At 45.5% G+C, this 25,337-nt stretch overlaps 2 protein-coding genes across 2 annotated transcripts in view; one reads left to right on the forward strand and one right to left on the reverse strand.

Annotated features, from left to right (window-relative positions):
- The window catches only part of rock2a (rho-associated, coiled-coil containing protein kinase 2a), a 35,652-nt gene extending 16,058 nt beyond the window's left edge, over positions 1-19,594 (forward strand). Inside the window, exons 9-32 of the mRNA XM_056590536.1 lie at positions 269-428; positions 529-592; positions 1,151-1,239; positions 1,782-1,830; positions 2,874-3,009; positions 3,328-3,419; positions 3,954-4,200; positions 4,884-4,990; positions 5,724-5,883; positions 6,306-6,466; positions 7,279-7,463; positions 8,193-8,262; positions 8,533-8,636; positions 9,161-9,347; positions 10,237-10,330; positions 10,571-10,665; positions 11,196-11,387; positions 11,818-11,986; positions 13,056-13,126; positions 13,246-13,334; positions 13,576-13,654; positions 14,233-14,494; positions 15,664-15,877; positions 18,285-19,594. Coding sequence (XP_056446511.1) covers positions 269-428; positions 529-592; positions 1,151-1,239; positions 1,782-1,830; positions 2,874-3,009; positions 3,328-3,419; positions 3,954-4,200; positions 4,884-4,990; positions 5,724-5,883; positions 6,306-6,466; positions 7,279-7,463; positions 8,193-8,262; positions 8,533-8,636; positions 9,161-9,347; positions 10,237-10,330; positions 10,571-10,665; positions 11,196-11,387; positions 11,818-11,986; positions 13,056-13,126; positions 13,246-13,334; positions 13,576-13,654; positions 14,233-14,494; positions 15,664-15,877; positions 18,285-18,288 — 3,080 coding nt within the window. The 3' untranslated portion in view covers positions 18,289-19,594. The remainder of the gene's footprint in view (positions 1-268; positions 429-528; positions 593-1,150; positions 1,240-1,781; positions 1,831-2,873; positions 3,010-3,327; positions 3,420-3,953; positions 4,201-4,883; positions 4,991-5,723; positions 5,884-6,305; positions 6,467-7,278; positions 7,464-8,192; positions 8,263-8,532; positions 8,637-9,160; positions 9,348-10,236; positions 10,331-10,570; positions 10,666-11,195; positions 11,388-11,817; positions 11,987-13,055; positions 13,127-13,245; positions 13,335-13,575; positions 13,655-14,232; positions 14,495-15,663; positions 15,878-18,284) is intronic.
- Positions 19,595-20,768: 1,174 nt separating this feature from the next.
- slc66a3 (solute carrier family 66 member 3) lies at positions 20,769-25,222 on the reverse strand. Its single transcript, XM_056590545.1, has 7 exons — positions 24,887-25,222; positions 23,704-23,786; positions 23,298-23,367; positions 23,054-23,111; positions 22,539-22,659; positions 21,863-21,904; positions 20,769-21,557 (listed from the first exon to the last, which is right to left on the reverse strand). Exons 1-7 carry the CDS (start codon positions 25,030-25,032, stop codon positions 21,442-21,444), a joined length of 636 nt encoding a protein of 211 aa, XP_056446520.1. The 5' UTR covers positions 25,033-25,222; the 3' UTR covers positions 20,769-21,441.
- Positions 25,223-25,337: the final 115 nt, after the last annotated feature.

Raw genomic sequence — 25,337 nt, forward strand, 5'->3', positions numbered from 1 at the left:
GGTAATGCCAGCCCCCCCCCCCCCCCGTAAATAGAAATGCCTTGACTCACCAGAGCACTGTTGCTTAGTTATTATCAGTCGATAGGAAGATATGTATTCCTGTATCCTACTCTATTTTTGAAATGTCCTTCTCTGTCTCTGTGTGTGTGTGTCACGATCTCTCCCTCGAATCCTCGTTCTCTTGTTTAAATGCTCTCTCTCTAACTCCCACTTTGTTTCGTGCCCGCTTGCCCGCCCCCCCCCCCCCCCCCCCCCCCCCCCTCTGCAGCCGTTGCCCCTGTGGTCCCAGAGCTGAGCAGTGACATAGACACCAGTAACTTTGACGAAATCGAGGATGACAAGGGAGACGTGGAGACCTTCCCCACACCCAAGGCCTTCGTCGGGAACCAGCTGCCCTTTGTCGGCTTCACCTACTTCAAGGAGGACCAGTCAGTTGTCCCTTATAATTATGTTGATGATGATGACGGTTTGGTGGAAACACTGGCCTATGTTCTGTGAGTGAGAGCGTTTCTGTGTCTCTTCTCACAGGTTACTAAGTGCTTCCAATAATTCTGCGGTTGCCCATCAGAACCTGATAAACAAGAACGATGAGGTGAGTCTTATGCTCAGGGTAACACACCCATTGATATAGCAATGTAACGGGGCATTACTATTTAACGAGTAGATCCCAGATCTACGATCTATAATGCAAAAGCAATGGTTTACGGCATTGTAATAATTCTAATTTAATAGAGCTGAAGAGATTATGTGTCAAATGTTAATGACTCCAAAGAGGATTTCCTTGGCTGAGCCCTGTGACTTACTGCATACTTTTGGCATATTTCCTGTGTTCTTGGGAACCCAAACATCTTAAGCAGCTCTTAAGTACAGGGGGGGGCGAAGCTACAGGTCTAATCAAAATCTCCAGGATGCTTTATTCATCGTGCACTTTTAAACTCAGGTCTTCTAAAATGAGTGCTCTCTGCAGTTAATAAAATCCTCCTTTTAATCTCCCTATTATTATTTTTTTATAGTCTTTTTTATCTAACATGTTACCTAAGGTTTTACCTAAATAAATACTTGATCTAGATAATAACTGTATCCCACAGCACAACCTATTTTTGTTGTTAATAAAGTTAAGAGGCTAGATTGCTGTGTTTCTCTGCCTCAGTCTGCCGCTCTGCAGAAGAAGCTGCATGAGATGGAGGAGCATCTGAACAGCGAGCTGCAGGGGAAGGACGAGCTGGAACACAAATACAGGTGAACACGCATGTGGCTGCTTTAGCAAATCCCCACTTGAGCCTTATTTGGGCATGACTTTGGGACGCAAAAGGATATTAATCGGATAGGAGAACGGGCACGTGGACGTGACTCACCAGGTTGTGTTTCATGATCATAATTTCTATACCATATTGAATCATCATCATAGTTAGTTGCTCTGTAAGATGTACACATGGCTGCTGCTAATAGAGGCTCTGATTGGAGATCAGTTAGGGATGGCTGCATAGTCAGCGGCCATTAACTGGGAAGAGGACTTGGCCAGCCCAGCACTAAAGCAAACGACAACCATTGCTATAAACGAAAGTCCAACAAAATGGACAGTTTAGTTATGTGTGGGGTCAATAAAATCCCATCAAATAATTCCCTGTTCATCATATTTGGTAATACATTTTTATAAAAAGCATGACGTGCTTTTCTTCGATATTTTTCAATCTTACAAAATGCGTTGGTGTCTGCATGCTTTGCTGCACTCTTATAGTAAATATAACATCAACTCTTTCTCTTTGTCTGATGTTCTGCAGGGCGGCCACTGCTCGTCTAGACAAGGTCTCCAAAGAGCTGGAGGAGGAGGTAGGCCAGTCACACTGTAACACCTAGCCCTCCCTCAAGGGCCCCATGCACTTGGATCCAAATCTAAATCGGCCTGTCGGATGCCGCGAATGTCCACAGGGTACAGCCTAGTCACTGTGACGCGTGGGTTGTTCGGGTAATGGCGCCAGACGTTTCTCACCATCTCTGTCTCCTGGTAGTCCCTGCTTGAGCAGGCACGCTAATGCGTGCTAGTCTTGTTTCATATAGTCGTAAAAAAAAGTCCATATCGTGGTCAATGCTATTAAACAGATTTTTACATATTACATAGTTGAATCCTTGAAGAAGTAATGTAAGGAGTACTTTACATCAGTCATGCTGATGTAAGAAGCAGGAAATGTAACACATGGATTCAACTTGAGTCTGTTTAAAAAACACACTGTCGGGCTTGTCCAATCAAATTGCTGAACGCACTGATATATAAAGCCCAGAGCACACGGGTATGTCGGGAAAAATGCAAAATAAGATTTTGTAATGTTGCGTTCAATATAGTCTTGAAGCAAGCCAAGAAATACAGCCCGCTACTTTTGGAAATGTACGCATTTGTCTAATGATGCGATTGTCTTTTTCCCTGTTATTAATCGCGTCCCAATACGAACTCTGTGGGAAACATTGCAATGCATCCATAAGGTGTGGCTGGTACAACACGGGCCGTCGAATCCATACCTGAATCATATACGCTAACAGTGATGTGTAAATGGACTGCATTTCTACATTGCTTTTCTAACCAGGGGTCACTCAGAGCGCCTTACAATACTAGCTAACATTCACCCATTCATGCACACAATCAAACACACCCACGGCGGTGTCAACCTCGCGCGGCGACCGCCGGCTCGTAGAGAGACGTCAGGGGTTAGGTCTCTTGCTCAGGGACGCCCCGACACTCGAGCCGGGGATCGAACCAGCAACCTTCTGGTTACCGGCCGACCCCGCTCTGCCTCCTGAGCCACACGCCGCCCCCCCGTGGATGTGTGTGTGTGTGTGTGTGTGTACTCGGTGGCTAACTGGCCGGGTGCTGATCTCAGGTGAGCGGCCGGAAGGCGCTGGAGTCCAGCGTGAGGCAGCTGGAGAGGGAGAAGGCCCTGCTGCAGCACAAGAGCCTGGAGAGCCACCGCAAGGCGGAGAGCGAGGCGGACAGGAAGCGCTGCCTGGAGAACGAAGGTGAGGGCCGCGCACGCTCTGCGGATAACGGGTTGTCATTGTGCGCACTCTGCACGCACTCTTCATGGTGACGTGTGTGTCACTTCTAGAAACTGAAAAAGCTGTCATTTTGTTAACAACAATGTACACATTCTTAATATACTGTTCATGTGTGTCCCCCCCCCCCTTTTTTCTCTTCTCAACTCACCGTTTTTGCATAATATAATTGTACTTATCATAATTGTTATGTATTTATCTATTTAAAATTGTTGTAGGATTTACTTGTGAGTTGAAAATGTCTTTGCGTTGCTTACCGACCGCGCCGTCTGTGTTGTGCAGTGAACGGGCTCCGAGACCAGCTCGACGACATGAAGAAACGCAACCAGAACTCTCACATCTCCAACGAAAAGAACATCCACCTCCAGAGACAGGCAAGTCCTCCCACCGCTAGCTTCACACCACGCCACAATGACACACTCACGCTTGAACACAAGACCAACAAACATGTCCTTTTTAAAAGGGTTTGCCTGGTCGTGAGGAAAAATGTGAATGTTGTCAAAGTAAAGTTCATATTAAAGTTGGAATGTGTAACATTTCATCAACTAGCTTGCTGCTTAAAACAGCTCGATGACATATCTGTAGTCAATTCTGCAAATAGATAATGCTGGCCAGCCACTTCTTTGTTCACATGATCTTACTATTGGAATCATCAATTTTATTTTATTCTGAATGTCTCACGCCTACTTACTGAAAGGGCTTCAAGCCCACACAACCCTCTGCTTGAATGAAAAAGACCTAAAAAAACGAAATAAAGGAACCCAGGAAAAAAGTTAAACTATACCAATCGTCCTCAAGAAGAATCAAGCCTCGTGATGGGTTTGCTTGAGGCCCTGTTTTATGTCGAGTGCATACGCGTCCCTCAGTGTTCCCGTTCTGAACTTGCCCTTATTCCCCCTCGGCTCCAGCTGGAGGAGGCCAACGCCTCGCTGAGGGCGGAGGCGGAGGCGTCGCTGCGGCTGCGCAAGGCCCAGACGGAGGGCAGCAAGCAGCTGCAGCAGCTGGAGGGGCACGGGCGCGAGCTGCAGGACAAGTGCTGCGTGCTGGAGCGCAGCAAGCTGAGCCTGGAGAAGGAGTGCATCGGGCTGCAGGCCGCGCTGGAGGCGGAGCGGCGCGAGCACAGCCAGGGCTCGGAGGCCATCGCCGACCTGCTGGGTGGGTGGTGGCGGGGGCGGGGGGCGGGTCAGGCACTGCGGCCGGGGCTCGGTTCAGGGGGGCAGTGAGCGCGCTTGGGGGTCTTTAATGTTTATGGTGGGGTTTCGGGGAGGGCACGAGACGAAGGGTGGAGGAATGGGGACGAGAGATGGGTGATGGAGAATGGGTGGGGGTGAGGGACTGATGGGTGAGGGTCTGATGGGTGGGGGGACAGTGGGGGGGGTTAGGGTCTGACGTGTCGGATGGGTGGGAGCGAGAGGGGGAGTAGATGGGGCAGGTTTTAGCTAGTGGGTAGGGGCAAGGGGCTGAGTGGGTGTGTAGGTAGATGCTTTGCTAGAGGAGCCACACTGTGTGCGGAAACTGAATAGTTTGGTAAATCGACCTCACGGTGAGGAATACCTCACCATATTGGGCATGGAGACTATTGGTCTGAGGGTGTAATCACGTTCGGGAACTGTAGTACAAACATGGAGGAAACCCTACAGGAAGTATACAGGAGATATTAACTGTACAATCTCCTTTTATCATCTCCTTTTAAGACGGCATAGGAGATTGGATAAACACGATCAGGTTAATATGCATCCTAGTGGGGACTGTTTTATTTACCCAGCGATGACTGTAAACGGAGCCAGCTGTGTTGCGTGCATCGCTCTAATGTTCTGACGTGCTGTGGGGCGTTGCAGGGCGGGTGGCAGGCCTGGAGGAGGACCTGCGGGCGGTCAGGCAGTCCCTGGCCAAGGCCGAGACGGATAAGAGACACCTCCACGAGAAGCTCACCGACCTGGAGAAGGTAAAAGCAGCAGCAGCAGCCGCAGGAGTAGAAGAAATACGGAAAAACTCCCCTCAGAATACTTAAATCAAACCACAAGGTGCAGGCCTAAACACATTTGTACGAATGCACCTTTTGTTTGGTTATCAAACAGAGGCCAATTGTTGTGCTTGGCTCTGTAATGCCAACCATGGCCTGATCGCAGTGGCTATGTCTGACCAGACACCTGTTTCCGTTTGGATATTGGATAGATAAAAAAATCCAGTTTTCTCTATTTACATTTTACATTTAAGGTGTTAAGCAGACGCTTTACCCAAAGCGAATTACGATAAGTAAGTTTGTCAGAAGAAAGAGAAACAATATATCGCTGTCGGTACAGTAAGGCTGTTGACAGAACCAAGTTCCAAGAGCTAGTGCCAAGCACTCTAACACCACTTCTGTCTGTAGTTATTCGATTGTTCAAATATGGGCATCCTTTGGGTGTTTTTCATTTTCTACTAAAGGAAAACACAAGATAAGACACGATAATAAACCTTATCTGTCCGATTGGTTCAGAAATCTCCAGTGTCACCAGGTGCCACAGTCACACAGTCATAAACAGCACGCAGGGTCATTAATCCAATCATAAAAACATGAAAGACATTGCGGGCAGATCCCGAGTCCCGTCCACCTAGCACAGGGTTAAAGGCCTGCTACCCCCTGCGGCCGCTGACCCGCGGGCTCTGCCTGCGTCCTTCTCTCTGTGTGTGTGCAGGAGAAGAGCAACAAGGAGATCGACCTGACCTACAAGCTGAAGGTGCTGCAGCAGGGCCTGGAGCAGGAGGAGGCCTCGCACAAGGCCACTCGGGCCCGGCTGGCCGACAAGAGCAAGATCACCGAGACCATCGAGGGGGCCAAGTCTGAGTCCACCAAGGGTACGTCCTCCAGACGGCCTTCTTTCTGATCGATGGCCTGGCGCCTTTTGCTGTTATTTGATCATCGTAATGCCATTGTTGATATTATTATTATATCATCCTGACATGGCTAAACATAGTGAAATAAGATTCTAACAACGCCACGTAGGTCTATTCTGTTTGATATAGGGGCATTGTGCTAAACTCAGCAGGCCTGATAACAGTAATAATACGTGATTTGATAACAGGGAATGTGTAATGCGTGGCTCTCATTGATTCAAATGACCTCCTAGTGTCCGTTGAGTCTGGCACACCATCCTCCAGGCTGACCCCCTCGCGGGACTGTCATACCGTCGGAATAACACGTTGAGCCATCCCACTGTCATACCGTCGGAATAACACGTTGAGCCATCCCACCCCCCCCCCCCCCCCCCCCCCCCCAGACCTGGAGCAGAAGCTGGCGGAGGAGCGGGCGGCTAAGCTGCGCCTGGAGAACGGCATGCTGGAGCTGGAGAAGCGCAGCAGCATGCTGGACTGCGACTACAAGCAGGCGCTGCAGAAGCTGGAGGAGCTGCGGCGGCACAAGGACCGGCTCACCGAGGAGGTGTGTGTGTGTGTGTGTGTGTGTGGGCGTGGTTGTGTGTTTAGATGTGTGTGTGTCTGCAATGGATAAAGACAAGAGGCTGTGTTGTGCGGAATCTGCTTGGTTGTTAGCTCTTAATTTAGCAATTGGTTTTATCCAAAGAGTGCGCGTAAAGTTGGGCACAATCAAAGCAAACCATCGAAAATGTATTTGCGACGAAAGCTTTATGTTCTAAAGAACTACTTTGCACTTCGTGCCGCACTTCGAAATATGCGCCAACTCTGAAATGTCTAACCCGACCAATAAACATAGGACGTGCATTGTGATCAGTGGTTCTCAAACTGTTTCTACTAGTGTACCCCTCTAAGGTATATTTCAGCTGAGTCCCCTTTTCACCGGCACCAAACTTTTTTGGGAGAAAAATAAATCAAATTAACATAAATAATGTATGTGCGTTCTACTTTGCAGTGTAAACATGGACGTTAAAAGGAATCAAATTCTCACATTTTAGTGAGAAACATGGGCCTGTGTTTCACGTTGGCTAATTTCTCCCCACAAAAGAAGCACAATGCCAGGGGAGGGTCAGAGCATGCAGTGGTTTCACGGAACATCCTTTCACCTTGTTTTCCGATTTACATTTCAACCAACTATAAATTTTCTTGATTTTTGTCTAGCTTTCAGAATTAAAACTTGCTCAGGGTGAAAAATAATTGAATAGATAGCAGTATCCCCTGCAGCACTCCAAAGTACCCATAGGGGCACGCTAGCCCTTAGCCCTGTAGCCACACGTCCCCCCCGTCGGACCCAAATAAACTTCTCCCGCCGGCCCCCAGGTGAAGAACCTGACGCTGAGGATCGAGCAGGAGAGCCAGAAGCGCAGCCTGACGCAGAACGACCTGAAGGGCCAGACCCAGCAGCTGAACGCGCTGCGCACCTCGGAGAAGCAGCTGAAGCAGGAGGTCAACCACCTGATGGACATCAAGAGGAGCATGGAGAAGCAGAACCAAGAGTTACGCAAGTCAGTACACGTCCCCCATGGCCCCTGTTCCCCCTGTCTCGTCCAGGGGGCTGTAGAGGTTGTTCTAGTGTTTAATTGTTCTGTGGTGGAAGTTATCTCCATTTGGATCACACATCTGGCTATCTCGCTCTCTCTCTTTCTCTCGCTCTCTCTCCCTCTCACTCTTTCTCTCTCTCTTGCTCTTGCTCTTTGCTCTAACTCTTTCTCTCTCTCTCTGTCTCTGGCTCTGGCTCTCTGGCTCTGTCTTTGGCTCTCTCTCTCTGTCTGTCTCTCTCTCTCTCACTCTCTGTGTCTGTCTCTGTCTCTCTTTCTCTGTCTCTGTCACTCTCTCTCTCTCTGTCTGTCTCTGGCTCTGTCTCTGGCTCTCTCTCTGTCTGTTCCTTTCTTTTCTTTCTTTCTTTCTGACCTGAAGTTGTATTTCTTTTCCTCAGGGGTTCAACTATCTCAATTATAATCTGCTTATGACACACATCTGCCCATGTGGTGATTTATTTTTCTTTATTTCCCGAAAGTTGTATGTTTTTCAGAGGTATACTTATCTAAATTATAATCTTAATGTGACACACATCTGCCCCTTGTGTGATCTCACTTTCTTTCTTTTCTAAAGTTGTGTTTTCGTTCCAGTGGTCTACTAATCTCAATTATCATCTCAATGTGAAAGCGATCTGCCCTTATCATAATGTCTGAAAAGTGGATTTGAATGAAGTGTTATTCTCCCTCCCGTCCCAGAGAAAGGCAAGACTCTGACGGCCAAATGAAGGAACTTCAGGACCAGTTGGAAGCAGAGCAGTATTTCTCGGTGAGTTTAGTAGTTTATAGCAAATTACATTGCATTTTTTTATTATATTGAATACATATTCATATATAATAGCTTAGAAAATACAAATATATATATATATATTTTTAAAGACAAAAATGATATATCTGACATTTTTTTAATACTTTTATTTAATACAAATAAATATATCCTATTAAATACATTTTGTTTATATCTTTTTCATTCATAAGAATAAGTGCCTTGCGGGGAATGACTGAATGTTGAGGCTGGATTTTGTTTTTTTGGACGCAGACGCTGTATAAGACGCAGGTGCGTGAGCTGAAGGAGGAGTGTGAGGACAGGAACAAACTCTCCAAAGACTCCCAGCAGTCCCTGCAGGACCTGCAGGAGGAGAGGTGGGCAACGAGTACACACGTACACACTGCATCTGCTGTTAAAGGGTTACTGTAAATACTGTAGGGAAGAACCAAACACAGGGAGCAAAGTGGATGGATATAGTCCATTTAGTTTATACTTTTCTCTCTATCTTACCTTCACCATGTATTTTTTTAATCAAAATCACTTTCTTCCATTTGATTCTTTCTTAATAAAATTCTCTGTCGTAATCTTTATTTTTGCACACTCTTTTCAATCCATCCCCTTATCTTTAACTCTTTTGAATTCACACTTGACAGCCCCCTCTCAGTATGGTTAAACCTTCTTGGAGAGGGGGTTAGCGGCGCTGTTTTATGAGTTATTATGTCAGTGTAATCTGTCAGGAATGTTATAGCCGCCTGATCTGCGACCAGTCTGTGAGAACAGAGCATTGGCTCATTTCTGACCAATCAGGACATCTGTTCCGTGGTACAGGTGCATGAAATGCTAAATCTCTCTCTCCACCCCCCCCCCCCCCCCCCCCCCCCCCACCCCCTTCACACAGGGACTCCCTGGCTGCCCAGCTGGAGATCACGCTGACCAAGGCGGACTCTGAGCAGCTGGCGCGCTCCATCGCCGAGGAGCAGTACTCGGACCTGGAGAAGGAGAAGATCATGAAGGAGCTGGAGCTCAAGGAGATGATGGCTCGCCACCGCCAGGAGCTGGGGGAGAAGGACGTCACCATCGGCTCGGTGAGTGGGCCCCAGCGGCCGTCCGTCTCTCCCCCCGCTCGGCCTCGTGTCTCCACACCCACTCTGGGTCAAACTTTTACATTTAGGGCGTTTCTCAGACGCTTTTATCAAAGTACATTTGTCAGACGAAAGTGAAACAATATGTCGCTGTCGGTACAGTAAGGATGTTCATAGATCCAAGTGTCAAGCACTAACAATCGCTAGGTTAACCCATTCCCTGTAAACAGCAAAGATATCCAGGATAAGATACTACACAACTAAGTACGACATACCTATCTCTTCAGGACCACCTACAACATCTGACAAATCATCCTCCGCCATCTTCCACTCTCTGCAGCTCTCTTAATGTGTTGCTTATTGTTGTGGTTTTGTTTAATTTTTTTTTTGTTACATTGTCTGTACTGTCTGTATGTATTCCTTTCTTATTTGTAAAGCCTCTTTTGAGTATTTAGAAAAGCGCGATAAAAAACGGATCAATTATTATTATTATTATTATTATACAAGAAGTGTGTACATTAAGTGCCAGGACGTACAACATATGCACACTAAGTAGGACGAGTGGGACGGGTTGGCTGTGCAGAATCTAGGTGAACTCTGAACCAAACCGTTGTGTATTGAGTGACTGCAAACGGGAAAAAGGCGTGCCATGTCAAATCTCATCATGAGTGCTTTTTAATGCAATTTGATGGTTAGATTGATGTGGAGCCTTCCGAAATATGAATTACAGAGTGCTTGGTGTCGATCGCATTGCGTTGTGCTTTATATCGCTGAAACACTGCAGACAGCAGCACTCAGAGGATGTACTTTAAACACGACCGACCTGTAAAGATGATGAAACACGGTTGTGACAACATTTCTGTCCCCCACAAACACCAACAAACACACACAGCTGGAAGAGGCCAACCGCACGCTCACCAACGACGTGGCTAACCTAGCCTATGAGAAGGAGGAGCTAAACAACAAGCTGAAGGACATGATGGAAGGTGAGCGTTTCCCACTACTGCCTGCCATCAACATCACTGCTATGCATCCACCTCAAGCCCAAAGCACAGAGCCGCCTGGACAGATGCCAAATAATGCTTTGGAAATGTTGTGTCCAAAAAAACGAAGCAAGGGACAAATACAGCCACTTATACTTTGCTCCGTTAAAACAATTGCTGCTGTGTTTGTTTTTTGGCTCAACTTTTGTGTTTTTAACCGCGATCGTGCGTTGCCACCCGCAGACGGCGAGAAGATCAGGAACTGGGAGCAGCAGATCAGCCAGGTGAAGCAGACCTTCGAGAAGCAGCTGTGGTCGGAGAGGACGCTCAAAACCCAGGTGAGGAGCGCAGTCTATGGGCGGACACGTTTGATGCATGGACGGTGTCTCGCATCACAGATGGGAGTAGACCTGTGATATTAGCCAACCACTATTATGGGCATTTAGCAGACGCTTTTATCCAAAGCGACTTACATCGGTTAATACACACAATGACACACCGACGGCAGAGTCACGGCAGAGACAGCCAGCTCGTCAGGAGCAGTTAGGGTCAGGGTTAAGTGTCTTGCTCAGAAACACATCAACACTCATCTAGGAGGAGCTGGGGATCGAACTAGCAACCTTTCGGTTACAAGACAACTGCTCTACCTCCTGAGCTAAGGCGCCCTATATTGAAATACAATGTGTGATGCTACTTGATGGATGAGATAACCCCTAAAACTCCTCCTGATATCAGTCAAGGCGGTATGAACTGTGACAATCAATGCTTAGGAATGAAATACCCCCAAAATATAGCCCATCATAGACATTGCATCGGGGTCCATTTGAAACATGCACAACTCCTACTAAACGTTGTATGTTCCCGGCAGGCCGTCAACAAGCTGGCGGAGATCATGAACAGGAAGGAGTTGCGCGGCGCGGGCAGTCGCCGCGGCAACGACACGGAGCTGCGGCGCAAGGAGAAGGAGAACCGGAAGCTGCAGCTGGAGCTGCGGTCGGAGAAGGAGAAGCTCAACAGCACCATCATCAAGTACCAGCGCGAGATCAACGACGCCCAGGCGGTCAGTGCGGCACTGGGGGGCTGTTTAGAGTGTTAAGGGTTTATAAAGGGGCCCCCAAATGAAAAAGCTAGTGGCACTAGTGCCATCAGTAGAAAATGATGGTATAATATTTACATTTTGGGAATTCAACAGACAACTTAAATGACTTTATCCAAAGCAACTTACAATAAGTAAAGTTCTCAGAAGAAGAGAGACAACATGTGTCTGTTGGTACAATAGGGATGTTAATACAAACAAGTGCCAAGCACTAACAATTGCTAGGTTAAACCATTCCCTGTATACAACAGAGATAGCTAGGATAAGATACTTCACGATGCTAAGTACTATTTTTAAGTGCCAGCCTTGCCATTCTCGACCCCAGCGTCTTGATATGTTGATAAATAAAAGGTTCCTCAACGCTCTTCCCCCCCTGTCCTGTCCTGATCTGCAGCAAATGGCGGATGAGAACCAGATGCGCATTGAGCTGCAGATGGCCCTGGACAGCAAGGACAGCGACATCGAGCAGCTGAGGAACACGCTGCAGACCCTGAGCGTGCAGTCCATGGACACGGCCAGCGTGTGCAGCGGGCCCGAGATGGACACCGACGACGCCTACACAGGTACACGAGGACCCCCCCAGTGGGGGCCGCAGTGCGTTCTGTACCTAAATGAACAAAGTGTGCATATTGTTGTTAGTTAAAGCTAGGGTAGGCCATTATGAGAAACCAGTCCAAAGCCGTTCGATTTTGAAACATCCCACCGCTCACTTTACGGCGCCCTCCAAAGCCACTCCCCCAAAGCCACTCCCCCACAGCCACTCCCCCACAGCCACTCCCCCAAAGCCACTCCCCAAGCCACTCCCCCAAAGCCACTCCCCAAGCCACTCCCCCAAAGCCACTCCCCAAGCCACTCCCCCAAAGCCACTCCCCAAGCCACTCCCCCAAAACGAATGAGACGATGGCTATAGGTCTGCCTACCATTGTTGAAGACTTCGGTCATGTGAGAAGAGTGCACGCAGGTAGACGGGTAGGTGGGTAGACAGGCATAGGTTACGCCATCCAATATTTTAATCCCAATCAAATTATAATTATTGTATTATTTCAGGCCTGTGAGAGCCAGGGATACATGATGCATTTAATTTGTCAGCTTTTAAGTATTTTATATTTTCTTGTCCTTCATATAAAGTATATATATTTTTTGAATTACAAAAATTCTAAATATATTATCATCTACCTCTATGTCCATCCGTCTATATCTCTTTAGTCCACCAATCATTAAACACATTTTGCTACGCTATAAACCCTAAATGTTCAGTAGGTCAACAGAGTATGTTAAACAACGCATAAACCTTGTTAAAAGCCCCCACCAACAATTTAGTGTTTACCCTGATCCGCTAAGTAAATATCACAGTGAACGTCCGCTACGTAATGGTGAATGTAGCCCATGCTCACAGGGGAAGGTAAATTGTAAAATTGACCGCACTTTAAACTTTGTGTACTCTCCATGTAAACAGCCAGAGGCATTACACGAGAGAATATTCCTCCTTTTAGGTCAGAGTTGTTCATGAATTGCAGTCGAGCGCAGATCACAACCTACATGGCTCAGTATGACCATATTCCATAAAAATAAAAAGATTTTCATATTCATGATTTCTGTACAAATGTTTGTGTTGTTCCCTTGTCTTCTTAGAAACTAGGCTGGAGGGCTGGCTTTCGCTCCCTGTCCGCAATAACACGAAGAAGTTTGGATGGGTGAAGAAGGTGGGAGAAGTTAAACAGTCCGCAACGCCACGTTGCGGCGCCAAAATATCAACATTGAACATAGACGCAATAAAAACCTCCCAGAGTCCTGATGTGTTTGGATTCTGTCGTTTTCACAGTATGTCATCGTCAGCAGCAAGAAGATTCTGTTCTACAACAACGAACAGGACAAGGAGCAGTCTATACCGTACATGGTTCTGGATATAGAGTGAGTACAGCATCAAAACTGCCCACTTAGAATTTATTTTTTTACAAAGCTATCCCTGCTGTCAGATTTAATAAGTGCGAAAAATCAACCCTGAAATGGGCGAGATCCGATTATATATTTTTGTGGAAAACGTTCCAAAAAACGTTTTGGGGCATTCCTGTGGTGATGTGCGGAATAACACGGTGTTCTGTGTGTGATTGCAGTGTGAATTACATGATGAAGTCCTTTCTCCTTCTCGCAGCAAACTCTTCCACGTGAGGCCTGTCACTCAAACAGATGTGTACCGTGCTGATGCCAAAGAAATCCCAAGGATATTCCAGGTCATTTTCTACACAATATTTCCCAGAATAACGATTGAACTTGTGCACATGTGATGTGTTGGATTTCAGCTGCAGCAGCCAATATGCTATTAGTCTTTAGGTTATTGTTATTTTAGTTATTCAAGGGGCAGAATAGTCTAGCCATAGCTAGGGTTTGATACCCAATGCCCTTGGCCTAAACATCCGTGGGAAAGATGCCTAACCACTACTTGGCCGGTAAAGATCTCTTGCTTTTCCTCTCTCGCTCTCTCACTGAACACACCACAATGCTCCTTCCAACTCGTCACTTGCACCTGATCAGTAGTGGAACCAAAGTCGTGATTACTAGTTGAGAGGAACGGATTTGACAAGGCCCCTTTTGACGCATTCAAAAACCAGACAAAAGACAGCTGGCAGGCAAACGTTGTGTGGGAACATGATCCTCACCTCGATGACGTCTCCTCCAACCGATGCCCAAGTCAGTTTTAGCAGAGACGCCGATTGCCACCGTTGTAGGAATCACTGACTCTCTCACTCTCGCTCTCTCGCTCTCTCGCTCTCTCTCTCTCTCTTTCGCCCCCCCCCCTTCTCCACGGCAGATCCTGTACGCCAACGAGGGCGAGAGCAAGAAGGAGCCGGAGGTGGAGCCGCTGCCCATCGGGGAGAAGTCCAGCTACATCTGCCACAAGGGCCACGAGTTCATCCCCACGCTCTACCACTTCCCCACCAACTGCGAGGCGTGCACCAAGCCGCTGTGGAACATGTTCAAGCCGCCGCCCGCGCTCGAGTGCCGCCGCTGCCACATCAAGTGCCACAAGGACCACATGGACCGGAAGGAGGAGGTCATCGCGCCGTGCCGAGGTGAGGGGAGGCCCGGCCGCGCCCGTCTCTTTAGCGGGATGGTTCCTTTGTGTCTTTTTGTTGGGGTTGCTGTGGATTCACAATGTCGCAATATTCACAGGGATCAATATAGCTACACACTTATGCGTTAAATATACTGTTTTAAACAGTCTAGTGGAGGGGTCATAATGAGGTATATATTGAAATGTAAAGTATGGTATCAGACTTTAACTGGTTTTCGATTCTAGGATGTTTCAAAGTGTTTGGGTCATTTTAAGGGGATATCTTTTAATTAATTTAGAAAGAAAAAAATACTGGTTGTCACGATAAGTCAGTATTTACAATGCCATCTAAAGTGGATAAACCACTATATTTAATTACAGGCTCAGCTCTATATTTTTCTCCCATTTCTGGCGTCACCCGTGTTGCGCTTTCTTCAACGTTGCTTGGAAATGAAATGACTTTCTTTAGAGCTTTGAGTCCTGCGCTGACGATGGCGTGTTTACTGGAGACCGGCCAACACGTATAGAGGAATGTAAAGTCGTGGGCTGTGTATTCTTATGCTTGTTTCCACGTTACGGTTCAGCCCTGTGGCGCAAGGTTCGCGTCTCCTCTTGACATGTCTGTAAACACATTCCGTTGGCCACGTCCCAAGCGCGTTGGGGTGTTTCTTCTTCCAACCTTGATGCATATCTGGGAGATGTTCCTTATTAGGAACCTTCCTTGTGAAAAGAGTCATGGAATAGAGGCAACCTCTGGAGGCTCATGACCTTATGTAATGGTGCCTTATGTAATGGTAGACGAGGTCGTCTTAAACCATTTAGGCCTTTATCCCTCATCTGAAAGGAATTATACAATGTTTGATAGAAATGTGAATTAATGTTTGCCGAAACTTCAGATTAATTTGTAATGTGAATAAATCTAGTTTGAAAAAATTATAGAATATTACCTGAACCCCCTCCTAAACATGCCACATTTCCTGGAGTGAAATTGGATGTTTGTGATCATCCCACTCTACCTATCGTCGGGACGCAACCGTTAAGTAACACAACTAACGTATCGTCCCACAGTGGCCACTGGTTCCGTCAAAGGAACCATAACATGGATATACACAATCTACACCCAAAGTGACGATCCAAACGGGTCCACCATGGTTTTCAACCTCTAACCTCGTCTTCCCCTTCCCTCAGTCAACTACGACGTGTCGACGGCCAAGAACCTGCTGCTGCTGGCCATCTCCCAGGAGGAGCAGCAGAAGTGGGTGAGCCGGCTGGTCAAGAAGATCCCCAAGAAGCCCCCGGCCACGGAGCACTTTGCCCGCTCGTCCCCGCGCGCCTCCATGAAGGTTCAGCCCAGCCAGTCCATGAGGAGGCCCAGTCGGCAGCTGCCTCCCGGCAAGAGCAGGTGAGCGGGAACAAGCCGGGAACCCTATGTTGGATACTCTGTTGTGTATGGCCATCGCACGATGCACTAAGCCGCATGGGGTCTGTTCCCCGCTCGACCGACGGGTGATAAGGGGACCTGTAACTCGACTGATGGGCGATAAGTTGACCTGTACCTCGACTGATGGGGGATAAGTTGACCTGTAACTCGACCAACGGGCGATAAGTTAACCTGTACCTCGACTGATGGGCGATGAGTTGACCTGTACCTCCTGAGACACGGGCGGCTTAGTGTTGACCTTTGGGTGGACTGTGTGTTTTCGCGCACATGCGTTGGTCCGTGAGCGCGTCTCTGCGTGGCTGGTGGATTCACGCGTACTTGCAGAGGCAGAAGTCTCATTGTAGCTTCACCCTGACGCTATTCCTTGTCCCACCAAACCCCAACTCGTTCCATTGATTATTGACTAACTGCTGATAAACACTCAGAGACACCAGCATCTGTCTGGCTACTGCCATATTTGTTAGTGAGTGGCTGATGCTTTGCCAGGTGATGCTACTTGCCATGCTTTGCTAACTGTCATGGTCCGGTACTCATGTTGATAATGATGACTGTTTCTGGTTCTAAAGGATGCACGATCACACAAAAAGTCACTGTTTCACCCTTCCAAAATAAATGTTATACGATCATTTGAGAGGGAAATTGTAACCAGTATGTTGCCACTTTCAAAGTCAAATGAAAATTAAATGATCCCAATGGGGGAGATTAGGATGCAGCCAGTATTAACAAACACACCATCAACAAGACACCAACTAAGATAACAGTTAGTGATGGAAACACCATCAAAACACAAATGACAGACCAGTACATAAGAATACATAAGATACAGTGCAAGATTGCTACATAGGGAGGCCAAGATAAGCAGTCGTCCAGGGGAACAGTGTGCAGAAGAGACATAAAGTGCAATAGTGTAAAGTGCAATAGTGACATAACGTGCGCAAATTCAGCATGTTAATGGCAGTACAGACAAAGGAAAGTTTGTATTGTTTAGTCCTGTTAGTGTCTCCTACTGTGACTGAATCATCAGCAGGGTTTCTATATTTATATATGTTTACATATATTTTCTTTATAGGTCACACATAGGGTTGACGTGTCATACGTGAATGGCTGTGGCCTGTGTGTTTGATATGCAAAGCAGAAACTCTTAACTTCCAGGTTACTGGATGTGGGTCTCCAGGACTGGCACTGGCACCTGGATGATATCGATGATGACTTTTCATCTATTCGTTTCTGATGAGCCCGTAGGGTAACCATGACAACCGGTGTGCAGTGTGTTATTGTTTTTTTCTGCTGTGCAGTGCAGTGTGTGAACGGATCGCTAAGCAACCAAATGTGTCTTGTGCAGAGCATACTTTCAATGAGGGGATGGAGTTACTAATGGCAGAATATAATGATTGAACACCTTTTGGCTTTCATTTTGAAGAGCTGTGTCTTGGATATGGAGGAAAGCCATAAGGCTCAGGTGGAGATCTAGTTTGCCTGATTGTTAATGATGGTTCATCTAATTGGGATGGAACTTGAAAGCTATTAGTTTCAGTTTATAAATCGATAATCCTAACCTTGAAATGTAACTCCCATGTCCATCATTGTTGCGTCAATAGGACAATGTCTAAAAGGATTCTGTGCGCAAAGACTATAACTTGTCTTACTGTCGCCATCTTATGGTGGAATGATGTATTACTCAGGATGTCTTCTATCTCTTTCATGGAGAGAAAAAAAGAGCATAAATCAGTGCAGATTTCAATATTTACTGTCTGCTTTGTGCAAAAGTTACATTTGAATCATTTTGATTGCGTTTCTGGAACTTAGGGTTAGTTTTTTACTTTTAACTCCAAGAAAGTACAGTGTCCAAAAGTGATGGACCACTTTGTCATGTATTTAGGATGCAACTTTTGTCCTGGGTCATTTATAGTCGGTATGGTTGAAGACTACAGGATGGTATTGTTTAACCCATAGGATGTGGAACTGTTAAACTCACTACATGCATTACTGTCTTTAGGAGTCATTAATGTGAAATAAAACGGCCATCATCTTTGTGTTGCAGCATAACTGTCAGTATGTGGACAAATTCTACATAAGCTTTTAATAATATTACTCCCATGTCACATGTATAGATTGCAGAAACAATCTAAGGAGGAAAATTTGCAGGTTTTCTGAAAATTACCTTTCTGCTTAATGAAACTAATGTTCTGGCATTCATTTGTTGGTTAGTACATTATTCCCTACTTACAACTATGCAGTCAGCATAATTGTCTCTTCTCTTGTGAGACACTGATCTCAGTCTGACTTTTTCTGCCCTATTGTGATTCTGCTTGTCATGGTACTTTCATTTTACCGTCGCTCACTTTATCTTGCTTTCTCTTCTTTCCAGTTAACCTCGTTGATGGAAATGTGGGTGCAGTTTCCCCCCCACCCCCCACCCTACTCTCCCTCGGGACCGATTCAGCGTCCCCACGTTCACGTCACACGCTGATCTGGACCCCGACCAACCTGCCAAAGGTATCCCTCACTGTCTATCCCTGGATGAAGTTCTTTCCTGGTCGCCGCGGCGATGCGGGGAACACAACCGTCACTCTCCTCCATCAGGACCGTTTCGGGAGTCTCGCTCGGGGAACTCTGAAAGCTTTGTTTTATTTGTTTTATTTAGTTTTCTACACACTTCCAGAAGGGATCCCTGGGTCTTGACTGATGGCCAGTTCTGGGGGAGAGGAGGCTATTGCTGGGGTTGGGGTGGGGTCGGAGGGTAGGAGTGTTCCTTGAAGGGTGCTGATAGGCCTCGGCTTACCTCAACACAGCACCACCACGTCCATGCAAGGATTACAATTGCAATGGCTGAACTCGGACGCATGACCAACAAAAAGAAAAACTGTTGTTGTTTTTTTTCCATTGTTTAATGGGTCCCATGGTGAACACTACAGTAAAAGGGCAAAAAAGAATCACATGACTTATGATTAAGTAAAAAAAAAAGAAAAGCTGGATTTCTTCAACCGTGCTGTTGTAGACATGTGTACAAACCCCATATACCTTCCACCTGCAAAGTTCTTCGTGCTTCTTCCCCTGCCGTGGGTTTGAGCGACGGCGTCGTGGAGAAGGCACTCGACTCAACGGCAAGGGGCCGACGAACATTAAGGAGGTATCAGAGGAGCAGTTTCACATGTGACGCCCACCGCTTCTAGCCGGCTCATCGGGTGGGCGTGTGTGTGCGTGTGCGTGTGCGTGTGTGTGTGTGTGTGCGTGTGTGTGCCTACGCTACAAACCACAGCCAAGGGGGCGGCTTGAATTAACACGATTCCATGAACTTCACCTCACGGACCGCCCCACACGAAAGGTAAAAGAGGTAATTTTGGATGTTCCTAATTCCTAATGATCGTTGCCTGGCTTTTTTTTTTTAAGTAGTTTTCAATGTGCACATTGTGCACCGCATAGGACTCTACCTTAATCATAATCTACTTGAATGGTTTCTCAGTTTCTCCTCATCTAAGTGCAGCCCTCTACATTCCAGCTTTCTGAAATGAAATGAACCAATTTTTTTTTTCCCCCTTTCTATTTTGATTCCCTGGAACAAGATAACGCCACACAATTGTATGAACCGAACAGCACTATAGATTTCAATAGTATATTTTTTTTCCTAAAAAAAATAAACGTTTGTCCTGATATTTTTGTATTAAAAGTAACCAAACTCTTAAAGGTGCGGCCACACCAGACGCGTATCTCGCGTACTTCGCGTCTCAAATCGCCATTTTCTCCATAGGGAACCATTGGTTTAATACGCGTATTACGCGTATTACGCGTATTAAGCGTATAAGCAACATTGTACGCGCGTATAGCGCGTATGTGGCGCGTATATTTACGCGCAATACGCGCTATACGCGCGTATATCGCGTATATCGCGTACATTTCAAGAGTTCAAAAAATTGAACTTTTTACGCGAAGTACGCGAGATACGCGTCTGACGATTGCCGCCTTGCCCAATCAGCGTTGAGCTTGACCCGACGTCACTGGCAGAGAGTAGTGAGCTTGGACAGAAGCATACGGCCGACATTTTTCTTTATTCTGTGTGGAAATAGTAACATAGTTACGCCATTAAATGCTTTTATGGAAACATTTCTAGCGAGAAATGTGCATTTTACTTTCATAATGTTCGCTCGGTGAATGTGAAGGATGTTTGGTTTGATAGTTATGACGAAGAGGGAACGCTCCGTTCACTTGCATGGACAGAGTCTCTGGTTACTAAGCAACCTCAACGTCTTGGCGGACTATATATCTGCTGATCAACACTACGAATGCTGGAAACACACCAGACACACCATGTGAAGTTATTTAACCCGATTATTGTTATTTATATCCGAGATTATTTAATCTAACCCGATCTAAACTCTATCACCCAAACACGGCGGCGTTTGGGTTTCCTACCTCGGACTCCAGCGCAGCTTATCCTGGGGCAACACACACACACACACACACACCCAAGTGTTGGAGCCTTTACCGTGGGGAGCCTCATCCTGGGGCAAGACACACACACACACACAGCCACGGCCGACAACTTTCTTTATTCTGGGTGGAAATAGTAACATAACATAACATTTGGTTTGATAGTTATGACGAAGAGGGAACGCTCCGTTCACTTGCATGGACATTGGACTCATCTAGGCGAGTGACGTATGCGCGTATGGCGCGTATTGCGCGTATGTGACCATTTTTGACAAAAAATGGTCAAGCAACATTTTACGCGCGTATCTCGCGTAAAAAGTACGCGAGATACGCGTCTGGTGTGGCCGCACCTTTAGTGTGGACACGTTTTGGTGTGTGTGTGTGGCTCACCTAGTAGGGGGAGAGCAACTTGTGTTTTTTTGTGTGAAGTGCTCCTCCTTAACCAAGCAGCATGTTTTATACATATAAATATACACAGTATATATATATTTTACGTGACATAAAACGCACATTGTATATTATTTATACTGGCTTGTCCACTTTGTATTTAAGGGCGTTTACATCCAGATTGCATGTTTGCTACCGAACTTCTCCACATAAATAACCACTTTATCAATAAAGACATGGATGTGACTTCTGTCTGGAATTATTGTGTGGTTCAAGTAAAAATAATGTACACCAGTGAACACCAAACAAGCCGAAAGGAAACATTAAATATCAATATTCTAGTCTGGTTTATTGTTGGTCTGTTTTATTGAAATATCATTTATGGAATAAAAACATGGCTCAAAAATACAGTACATCTGCATCACCTGAAGAGGTAATATTTGGTCACAGCACGTCTTAATATTGCATTTCTCAAATCTCTTGTTTGAAGGTTCCGTGTGTGGATATAATACTTATACTACGAAATACTAAAGAGAGAAATGTTTGTATTGTAGGATACATTTATGTTCCACCAGTCGTTTTGGTAACGGTGGAAGACAAGGATACAATGCAGGTCTCAGGCATGGACAACCTGGTCGGCTTCAGGGAAGTATCAACTTCAAAAGTTGATACTTTTAAGTTGATACTTAAAAGTATACCCCCACCCCACCCTAGTCTTCCTTCTTAGTGCTGCTGCTACTATTACTGCCGTCCTTTTTCCTGTAGTGGAGCACCGTGGCCAGCACCCATATATTCAGCAGCCCCATGACCACGAAGCGCACCAACACTGTAACAAAAGGTTCAATAAGGGCGTCATACATAGTGAAACCTGCACTGTGCTTTCCCATTAGCGGCTTCTAGTGGCTTACGTTAGAACTGCAGTAAAAGATCGATAGAGGGGGCGAAAGTGGCCTAGAATTGTTTCGGCGCCAATACTTTCGGGACTCATTATGTTATGTTTGAATATTGTATACACAAGTCTCAACCTCAGCAATGGAAAAGCATATCTAGTATAGCAACTGTTTTTAGTGGTGATACTAATCTTTTTGAATGATAGTTCTCACAGATGTGTACTATTCAAACAGATCTTACCCTGCGTATCCCCAGTGGTCATGACAGTGGTGTAGATCCTCGCTGAAACAAGACACAACCATTTCATGTTAAAATATGATCAAATACTTGTTGAAATGTGTGAGAGATTGATTTTGTTAGTACGTCTATACGTAGCAATAAAGCATCTCACAATCATGTATTCCCTCCATTCTGTGGACTAGTAAAGTCAAAGTCAAATTTATTTCTACAGCACAGTATCAGACACAGTGGTTATTCAAAGTGCTTTGAAATAAAATAAAACTAAATAGAACGAAATATATATATAAATATAATTATTTAAGTAACAGAATAAAAAACAAAAACAAGATTAATTGAAAGCAAGAGAACTATTTTAACTAATACTTTATTAATTTATTACAAAACGTCTACAGTATGTAATTTGAGTTCACTTGCTGTTAACCCCATAAGCGCAACTTTTATTATCACACAAAAACGGCTCAATTAATCAATACAAATAAGGACAATGGCGGTCTCGATAAAACCATAACCCTGTCTTCTGGGTTCACTAAAACTTCCCATACTGATATCATTTGTTGATATCTTTTCTCAACAGTACAATGCATGGTAACTGCAAAAATGCATGTACATGTGACTCATCAACTGGCACGCTTGGTTTGGGTTGAGTTGTGTTGTGTTGTATTGCAAGAACACTCACTCAGAGTTGTGTAGATGGCCAGGGACCAAGACAGGGCGCTGACCTGGTTGGAGTCCTTAGTTCTCCATAAGCACTGCAGCTGGGCAAACTTACTGCCTGCACTGATGAATGTGCACAGACTCTGACAGACAGACACAGAGCTTGTGAGTTTGTTGGACTAAGCTGTCAGTCAGTGGGGAACAATCCAATGAGAAACATGCATTTCAAAATGAATGCTGATATAACACTATAGTCCAAATAAAAAAAATTGGACTGGAATTTTCTTGCATTTCTTGCCCTTTCACAACTTAGAAACACAAGGAAATGTCGTAAGAATATATCAGGTGTACTGAAAGCCACCCCATATGCCGAGGTATCTGTGCGGCCTTACAATATTAATTGATTAACATAGTCAAACACATTTTGTTCAACAGATTAGTTGACATTTTAGTTTTTTTAATAGAGGATATTTAAAAAAAGAATGGAGAAAATGTATGCATTACATCGAGGGCCTGAAGCCACAATTAGATTCTTACCATGGCTAAGTCTATGATCCACTTCTGCACAGTGATGAGCTTCCAGCCCACGATGAACCTGAGCAGCACGTTAAGGTAAGGTACCAGATATGTGCCGTCACACGAAGAACAACATTCATATCCAACTCATCTGCAGGCATTGACTTCTTTCCCACAGAATACACAGTCCCTAATGTGTGCGTATAATGTGTTATTTATGTTTGTGGTGACGTAGTCAAATTTAAAATAAAATGTGAAAGGATACACGAATGCATAGCCAAAACTCTGTCGCAGATCGCCGTTGTAGTGAAGAATCAACAGAAGGAGCATGGCATCTAGGGGATTGGGAGAGACGATGAGGTGTTAAGGCCACCCTAGCACAGTAAACAGTAATGCAGGATCAGAATGTAAAGCAAAGGGGTTTACATTTAAACTAAGTAAACTATGTGGACAAGCAAATTAAAACATTTACAAAGACACAAAAAGCCAGGCTAGAACAGGATTCCTCATCCGTGACTTTCCCCTTGGGGATGACTTAAGTACCTATCTATTACTAACTTATTACATTTCTAGAGGTTCAAAATTGAAGTTCAAGACAAGACTAGTCTTGGCAACGATCAAATTATCATAATTGATATGTAAATGCCTGAAACTAATACATTTGAACTCACCTTGGGCAATGAGGATCGGGTATTCGAGATACGTTGGTGGTGGGTAATCGTAGTACATCTGGTACGCTACGAAAACAAGGTACCTGTATGATGAGTAGAGACACGTTACTGATTAAAATGAGATATGGTGTGGGACAAAGGTGTGCTAACGAAAAGAAGCAACACAAGTTTAAACTGCCATGCCCGCAATGCAAGTGAGGTGGATTATGAATTGCATCTATGGTCCATTGGGGTTCAACTGAATCACAAATTGGGAATGAGTAGACTAAGAAACAGAATTGACAAAGACAACACGCATGCAAATCAGGTTCTTTGGTTTGTAGAATGTTGTAAGCTGAAATCTAACAGGTTAGAGAAACTGGTTACCATGCAGATAGTTGGACCTTGAGTAAATTGTTTTCCTCCTAAATGTCCTTCACATTCAAACAAATTAAAAAACGTGGATACATATGCACAATGCTTCACAAGGCAAACAACTGTTATGTAGGCTGTAATCCATTCGAGCATGCGCCCTGGTCACTTTTAGTAGGTCATGGCTCACCAACATAGAAGAGGCTGCTGCCAGGCACAAAGAGGAGACAAGACACTGGTCAATTATGTAGGCACAAAGCCGCCTATAAGACTCAGCTCGCTTCAATATTTTGAAATTGACTACAACTCCAACATCGCACTCTTCAAGAAAGGGACAAACTACCCCCTGAGTGAAAGTGAAACCTTATGGATGGACACAATGTTCACATTGTCAACCAGAACCGACACACGGGTTAATTGATGGAGGGACGGTGAAAACAGAATTCCACGAGTTGTAAACTGCTCGGACCACAATCGACAAGCAATGGCCGCACAGCCAGCTAAGCACAGATGCCTGCAGGAAAACATATCAAGTTTTTTTTTTTTAAATGCAGCTTCCTGTTTCTTGCATAACCCAAACGCGTGTTCCTAGGTCTTACGAGGTCATGGCAAAGCAAATGTCTTTTTTAAATTCATAGGGCAAATAAACCACCATTGGTGATCTTTGAGAAAGTGTCCCTCGGTCCATCCCTGCCCTCCCTCCAAGTACCACCGTTGTGGGATAACTTCATGGGAATCAACGCTAAAACATTACTTTCATTACGTTGTGCACATCATAACAACAAAAAGACAAAGAATTACGTAGTTTGATCAGATACAATTACACGTTTACCCTATCAACTCGAGGAGAAGGCTGTTGAGGCTGACTCCTTTGGTTGATTTGGCCCGCATCAATAGGAAAATCTGCGGGAATTTCAGCACCATACAGACGAATAACGTGGTGAAGTTGGCAATGTGCAGTAATTCATGCGATTCCATTGTGCACGGACGTAGGCGGACAGAACCCGACACAAAAGTGAAGTAGATGTTGATCAGAAGACGGACTCGATGCGTCGATGCGGAGAGGCGACGCGCCCAGATGTTGCTGCGGTGCCCCCGGCTCTAGCGCTCTATTGCTTGCTAAAAAAGTAATTCAAATTTCACTTCCGCACACATCCACTGTCAGACCGTGGAAGTTTTGCTGCAGCCCTGGTTTTCTATCGGAACTCTGGCGCCATCTGCTGGATTCAATAAGTTATAATATTGTAGAAAAGTTCATTTAAATAATTCCATTTTAAAAGTGG

The sequence above is a fragment of the Gadus chalcogrammus genome, chromosome 5, assembly GCF_026213295.1.
Source record: "Gadus chalcogrammus isolate NIFS_2021 chromosome 5, NIFS_Gcha_1.0, whole genome shotgun sequence".
Classification (NCBI taxonomy): Eukaryota; Metazoa; Chordata; class Actinopteri; order Gadiformes; family Gadidae; genus Gadus; species Gadus chalcogrammus.